This window comes from Borostomias antarcticus (genome assembly GCF_949987555.1).
Source record: "Borostomias antarcticus genome assembly, chromosome: 9".
NCBI classification, from domain to species: Eukaryota; Metazoa; Chordata; class Actinopteri; order Stomiiformes; family Stomiidae; genus Borostomias; species Borostomias antarcticus.
This window is the reverse complement of record NC_140242.1, coordinates 9,386,418-9,393,917: the sequence shown is the minus strand read 5'-3', so window position 1 is coordinate 9,393,917 and position 7,500 is coordinate 9,386,418. Positions and strand designations below refer to the sequence as shown.

Below are 7,500 nucleotides of genomic sequence, written 5' to 3'. Positions count from 1 at the left end.
AGAAGAGGATCTGGTGGTCTACTGTTTCAAATGCTGCTGACAGGTCTAGGAGTATCAGGACAGAGGAGAGAGAGTTCGCTCTCGCGGCATGGAGTGACTCCGTCACTGCAAGGAGGGCGGTCTCTGTCAAGTGGCCAGCCTTGAACCCGGATTGGTGGGGATCTAGGAGATCGTTCTGGTGGAGGTACGAAGACAGTTGGTTAAAGATAGCACGTTCAAGTGTTTTGGATAGAAAGGATAGAAGGGAAACCGGTCTGTAGTTTTTGACATCAGAGGAGTCGAGAGATGGTTTCTTTAGGAGGGGGGTGACTCTGGCAGTCTTGAAAGCAGAGGGAAAGCATCCTGATACAAGAGATGCATTGATGAGGTGGGTTAGGAAGGGAAGGAGTTTGGGTGCAACAGACTGAAGGAGAGTCGAGGGAACAGGGTCTAGGGAGCACGTGGTGGGGCGGTTAGATGTTACAAGGTTGAGGGCCTCGTTGAGGGAGAGGGGAGAAAAGTGGGATAAGGACAAGCCGCTGCGGTATGCGCCTTAACCCGGTGAGCCACCGGTGGCGCCCCATACGTTTCTTAAAAGAACAAATAATGTAACAAGTAAATTAAGGCTCTTTGAAAGAAAGCATCCAGCATCCAGTTCCAAAGACATATTTCAAGAGACTGAAATCACAAAATGAGACACAGAGTGAACGTACAGTATGCTTTCAACTGTGCGTGTTTGACAAAGCACAAGAGGCTAGTTTTTTAGTGGCCGAGTTAGTTGCCAAAGTTTAAAAGTCACCCATCATTGTGGAAACGCTCATATTACCTTCATCATACAGTATACGGTGCTGAGAGTGAAAGCTAAGAATGTAATTTAGGGGTGCCATGGATGAAAGAATATGTATAAGGGTGCCCTGAGCCAGAAAAGTGTTGAGAACCACTGGTCTAGACGTCTAGACGCACACACTGTCTTCTCTTCAGGAAGTCTGTCTGCGTTGCTGCGCTCCAAGTGGGGTCCGCTGAAGGAGGCCACCATCATCTTCTACACCAGGCAGATCCTGGAGGGCCTCCGCTACCTCCACGAGAACCAGATCGTCCACAGAGACATCAAGGTCTGCTCAGACACTAGAGCTTCCAGGACCTAGCATAGTCTGCTCAGACACTAGAGCTTCCAGGACCTAGCATAGTCCACACAGACATCAAGGTCTGCTCAGACACTAGAGCTTCCAGGACCTAGCATAGTCCACACAGACATCAAGGTCTGCTCAGACACTAGAGCTTCCAGGACCTAGCATAGTCCACACAGACATCAAGGTCTGCTCAGACACTAGAGCTTCCAGGACCTAGCATAGTCCACACAGACATCAAGGTCTGCTCAGACACTAGTCTCTGAGCCAGACTCTCTACGGAGGAGAGAGTCTTGACTTCAGCCGCTTAGAATTTGTAAAAGGAAGTTCTTAAAAAAACGCATCACTTCCGGTCCGGACTGTCTACTAGTCTTTACGGAATTTTGACGGGATATCCGCCCGTTTTTCCCCCAACTTCCTTCAACAAAATTTCAGCGCCTGAATACAAGACGTAGTAGACAATCCGGGCCAGAAGTCGACTCGTCTGGCCCACGAGACTACTCAGACACTAGAGCTTCCAGGACCTAGCATAGTCCACACAGACATCAAGGTCTGCTTAGAGTGGTCCCAGGACCTACTGTAGCATCCATACTCACTGCCAATGAAGGAACACCTTCTCTTTCTCTCTCTCTCTCTCTCTCTCTCTCTCTCTCTCTCTGTGTCTCAATTAAATTCAATCAAACAAGCTTTATTGGCAGGAAATACATAGTAAATATTGCCAAAGCATACTGTAGGTTAGATATAGATGTAATTTAGATAGAAACTGTCTAAGTAAATGACAAAAACAGAGATGATAACATTATACGTATCATCTCTCTTTCTCTGTCTCTCTCTGTCTCTGCCCCCCCCCCTCCCTCTCTCTCTCTCACTCTCTCTCAGGGAGATAACGTCTTAGTGAACACCTACAGTGGCGTCTTGAAGATCTCCGACTTTGGTACATCTAAGAGACTAGCGGGGGTCAACCCCTGTACAGAGACCTTCACTGGTATGAGAACGCATTCTTAATTGCTGCACTGACTTCCTGTAAGATAAACACAGTCCTGACTAACAAAACCACCATCTTTACTTCAACATCTCAGATATAATATAATATAATATAATATAATGTGCTTTATGACACTGAGTACTATCCACCCTGTTGTATGTCGGTTAGCCCAACCCAACTCTAGGCTTGTATTCATGGGTTTCAAATGTAGTCCTAGACCTGCCATGTTGGGGACCAACACAGATGTTTCAAATGAATGAATTAGTTCTACTGCATAGGATTCTATGCAGTAGAGCCAATCAGATAAATTGAAACACCTGTGTTGGTCCCCAACATGGCAGGTCTAGGACTACATTTGAAACCCATGAATAACTGATCTGTTATCTTTGGTACTTCCGTTGTTCTGGCCCACTCATAGAAACCCTGGGATCTCACTATAAATGGCAAATGACCCATAAAATTTCAAGAGCCACTATAAGCCTCTATGGAAACTCTCCCCCCCCCCCCCCCCCTCTCTCTCTTTCTCTCTCTCACACACACACACACACACACACAAACACACACACACACACACAGTCATGGCTGTTACTCGATTGCAAGCACATATGCATGCACAGATCCCACACGCATGCATACACACACACATACACACACACACATGCACACACACACTCACTCACTCACTCACACACACACACACACACACACACACACACACACACACACACACACACACACACACACACACACACAGCCATCTGGACAGCAGCAATAACCAGAGAGGAGTGTAATTAGATTAGCTAATCAACCAGAGGCAGAACTGTGTTTACCTTTCATTAGTGTGTGTCTGTATACGTAGACGGTAGTTTTGTGTGTGTGTGTGTGTGTGTGTGTGTGTGTGTGCACAACCTTATCTCTCCTCCCATGTCTCTCTCTCTTCTTATCAACACCTTTGTGACCTTCTCCTCTTCTCTCCTCCCTCCCTTCTGTCTTCCCTCTCCTCACCCATCGCCCCTTCACCCTCTCTCCCCTTTCCTCTCCCCCTCTCTCCTCCTCTCCTCTCTCCTCATCTCCTCTCCCCCTCTCTCCATCTCTCCTCTCCCCCTCTCTGCTCCTCTCCTCTCCCCCTCTCTCCTCCTCTCCTCTCCCCCTCTCTCCTCTCCCCCTCTTCCCCCCTCTCTCTACCTCTCCTCTCCCCCTCTCTCCCCCTCTCCTCTCACCCTCTCTCCATCTCTCCACTCCCCCTCTCTCCATCTCTCCTCTCTCCATCTCCCCCTCTCTCCTCTTTCCTCTCTCCGTCTCTCCGCTCTCCCTCTCCTCCTCACCTCTCCCCCTCTCTCCATCCCTCTAGGGACTCTACAGTACATGGCCCCAGAGATCATTGATAAGGGCCCCAGAGGTTACGGGGCCCCTGCAGATATCTGGTCCCTGGGGTGCACCATTATAGAGATGGCCACCGGCAAACCACCCTTCCACGAGCTGGGGGAGCCACAGGCAGCCATGTTTAAGGTTGGAGGTTTGTGTGTGTGTGTGTTTGTGTGTGTGTGTGTGTGTGTGTGTATGTGTATTTATGGTGGGCATGTTTCAAGGATAGGTGTTATTGGTGCCAAATCCTTATTTACTATGCAACAGCCGCATTGTGCCACTACAGCCGCATAAGCGCATTGTGTTGCCTCTGTGTATGAAATGCGTTATACAAATAAAGTTTGATTTGATTTGATTTGATACAGCCATGCTGCAGAATAGGTACTGTATGCTCGTTACAGTAAGTCATTCTGTTTGGTTTTGAAAACTCAACCACAACTGCAACCTCAACAGGCACAGACTTTGTACCTTCCTACTGCACAGTGTCAGGCCTGGATTACACTACTGCGTTTTTCGGCATTTGCCCTGAAAAAGACCTACGTTTGCGCCTAGCAATTACACCACGGCGGCCAAAATGAAGCTCGAACCCAGAGGTGGATCAATACTGCCGGAGCTACGTTTTGGTGCTCGAAATCCGGAGCTGCGTTCTAGTGTAATAGGCAGATCTGGAGGCTTTTTAAAAAAAAAAACACTATAGGAATAGGCCTACACTGTTATAATAACTATAATTAATATAAATTTGTAAATAAGTATATTTAAGCAATAAGACACGCTTTACTGTGGTTTATTGGCACGGCTGTGGTGCGGCCGCAGGCACGACGCAAAGCGGAGTGCCGTAGACACCACAGCTGTGCCAATAAACCACAGTAAAGCACGACCTCAAGTGTCTTATTGCTTTTATACAACAGCACTGCACTGTCATTAAATATCTTCTTCTTTTTTTTTTTAAAGGGTTTAGTGTTCAATTTCGCTAAATTGTGTTGCTTTCGGCCCTCCGCAATCCGAAATAGTTCCCATTTGTTTACCGTTGCTATAGGCAACTTACAGCTGGACTGGTCCACAACGTAAACAGAGCAAGCAAGCGATTGCTAGGCAACGCGAGTACGCTACGAGAGATAGGGTGTAGGAATACATTTGGTGATTAACCCAGTGCCTTAACTAGGGTTTTAAGGCACTGCTTGGAATGCGTCTTAGCCAATCACAATGCACGGTCAGAACTAGCTGTTGTATAAAATGTAATAAACATACTCTAGGGTGAACTTAAACTGTATTCAATGTTTACAGGTTCCCCTAAAAAAGTAGACACTTCAAATCATAACCCAAACAAGAGTAGACACTTCAAATAATTATATTCTCTTGTTCAAAGAAAAGTAACTGGCAAAAAGTTAAAAAGCCTTTATTGAGATATGCCGCTGTACAAGGCTCCCCAGCTCAGTTTGTGTTCCTGACCAAAGAGCTCCTTCATCACACCTGTCTGAACTTCAGAGCTCTCCTGCCCTTTCCTTTTTGAATAATATTTTCTATTCAATAATTTAATTCAGTCCAAATGTTCCAATATATAGTCCTTATGATCAGTTTATTTTATGTCGTTCATCCATTCCCTTACATTATAGCTCCCATATTATGACTTCAATATGACAAGACTTATTGAAAGGGTTTATGTTAGCAATCCTGACGCAGAAGTTTGTGCTTGTGAATAAATATTTGGGTGTGTGAATATTTTTATGAATATGCTATCTGTCTGTTCATGTCCCGCATGTTGTCATTCTGTATAAAGAGATGAAGAGGCCTATACTATTTTAAACCTCACAGCAGATATGGGCAAATATGATTTAGGATATCTTATCTACAAGCGGAGATGTCTGTTTTTGCAAAATAACCCCTATATGTCGGGAATAATAGTCTGAAATCAGATAATTGAATAAGGAATTGGTTTGTTCGTGTGTGAATGATCAAAAATCAAAATAGGAATTGGATATGGAGTTTAGATTACTGGAAAAAAAATGAAAAGAGGAACTTGAGGAAGATCCGTGGTGAAGTGAGAACAGAAGGCCTATAGGCCTATGGAATGCTGCGCTCAAGGACAGAGTTGGGTGAATAGATGGACTTTGTCCTCTTGAAAGTTGATTGCGTTCTAAAAACAAGAACTTTTTTTTTTTAAATGCAGCAACACGAAGTAGATGAGGTGGTTGGGAAACAAAGGGAACTGTTTAAATGAATTCCAATATACTTGGCTGAGTTCAGGGTTTACAACCATTCATCTCTTTCAACATAAATAAATACATAAATAATAAGGTGAAGAGTAGTAGCCTAATGATATACAGTAATATTGTTATCACAGCAGCGCAGATTGAGGTTATCCTACAATTAGAGATTGGAATTTTTGGACTCAAGATTATTTTAAAAGCAGGGAATGCGCACCAGACATGGAACACAAACAGGATGGAAATTTATTTGCTGGTGACCTTTGCCGTTGGTTGGATGGCTGCATTTTAAACTGACAAATTCTAGACTATGCTACTAGCCAAGAAAAATATACCCTTAATTGCTATAGCTCAAACTCATAATTCACCTGTTTGATAGGCTCTTTAATGATGGTATGATATGCGTTTTTGGGCGTGTTAGTGTAATAAGAGATTTGAACAGTCTTTACGTGCAATTTTCACGTGTAATCGCGGATCGTTTTGCCAGTTTGAAAACGTAGCTATGGACATCTGCGCTGGTGTAATCCAGGCCTTTAGATAAACCCCTACCTGTCCTTTAAGATCCATTAAAAGATATCGAGGTCCTTGTCCACTGTTGTTTATCTTCTTTGATAAACATCTGTGTGTGTGCATGTGTGTGTGTGTGTGTGTGTGTACTCTAGGTGGGAATGTTTAAGATCCACCCAGAGATACCTGAGTCTCTGTCCATTGAAGCGAAGTCATTCATACTGCGCTGCTTCGAGCCGGACCCCCACAAGAGAGCGACCGCCTCAGACCTTCTCAAAGACACGTTCGTACGGCACAACACCAAGGGCAAGAAGAGCAAGATCGCCTTCAAACCCTCAGGTAGACTGGCTGTGTGTGTGGGTGTTTGTGTGTGTGTGTGTGTGTGTGTGTGTGTGTGTCTGTGTGTTTGTGTGTGTGTTTGTGTGTGTGTGTGTGTGTGTGTGTGTGTATGTGTGAACGTGTGTGTGTGTGTTTGTGTGTGTGTGTGTTTGTGTGTGTGTGCTGTCAGGTAGACTGACTGTGTGTGTGTGTGTGTGTGTGTGTGTGTGTGTGTGTGTGTGTGTGTGTGTGTGTGACAGACAGAGACAGACAAACAGATGGACAGACAAACAGATGGACAGACAGACGGGCAGACGGGCAGACGGACAGACGGACAAACGGACAGATAGATAGATAGATAGATAGATAGATAGATAGATAGATAGATAGATAGATAGATAGATAGATAGATAGATAGATAGATAGATAGAAAGTACTTTGATCATGTGTTTGACTTTGTTCCTCTTTCCCTGCTTTCTGGATTGGTGTGCCAGTGTGGCAAGGTTTGTCTCCAAATAACTCCTTCTATCATCTGGTGGTGACTGTGAAAGTATCAATAACTCCTTCTATCATCTGGTGGTGACTGTGAAAGTATCAATAACTCCTTCTGTTTTTATCTGTTATCTGGTGGTAACTGTGAAAGCATGTGTGCTGATGTTTCTTGTTGGTTTCTAAATATTTGTTGGCATGCCAGATATGTAGGACTCCCCAACCCGTTTTTCCTCCCCAACCTGTTAGTTCTGTGGTAGAAGTTGTTATTTTCTGGTCAACTGATTTGATGGCAGCGACAATCAATAAAAATGATGCTTCCTGTCTCTCCATCTGAACTCTACTCTCCCTACTCTCACTCTCTGTGGGCTGTGCATCTGTGTGGGTGTGTGTGTCGCCGTGCCAGTGTGTGTGTGTGTTTCTGTCTTAAATAAATGTGTGTATGTTCCGTAACTGTGTGTGTGTGTGTGTGTCAGACTACATCCGCAGTGTGTCGCTGCCGGTGCAGTTGCAGTGCGAGGCCACC

The 7,500-nt window shown here is 44.9% G+C and overlaps 1 protein-coding gene across 1 annotated transcript in view; it reads left to right on the top strand.

Moving 5' to 3' along the window:
• map3k15 (mitogen-activated protein kinase kinase kinase 15) overlaps positions 1-7,500 on the top strand; it is a gene marked incomplete at both ends in the record, with an annotated part of 28,489 nt that overhangs the window by 14,597 nt on the left and 6,392 nt on the right. The window contains 5 exons of the mRNA XM_084442829.1: positions 961-1,091; positions 1,986-2,091; positions 3,443-3,600; positions 6,323-6,506; positions 7,451-7,500. The exon at positions 7,451-7,500 is cut by the window's right edge and continues 128 nt beyond it. Of these exons, the coding sequence (XP_084298955.1) occupies positions 961-1,091; positions 1,986-2,091; positions 3,443-3,600; positions 6,323-6,506; positions 7,451-7,500 (629 nt within the window). The remainder of the gene's footprint in view (positions 1-960; positions 1,092-1,985; positions 2,092-3,442; positions 3,601-6,322; positions 6,507-7,450) is intronic.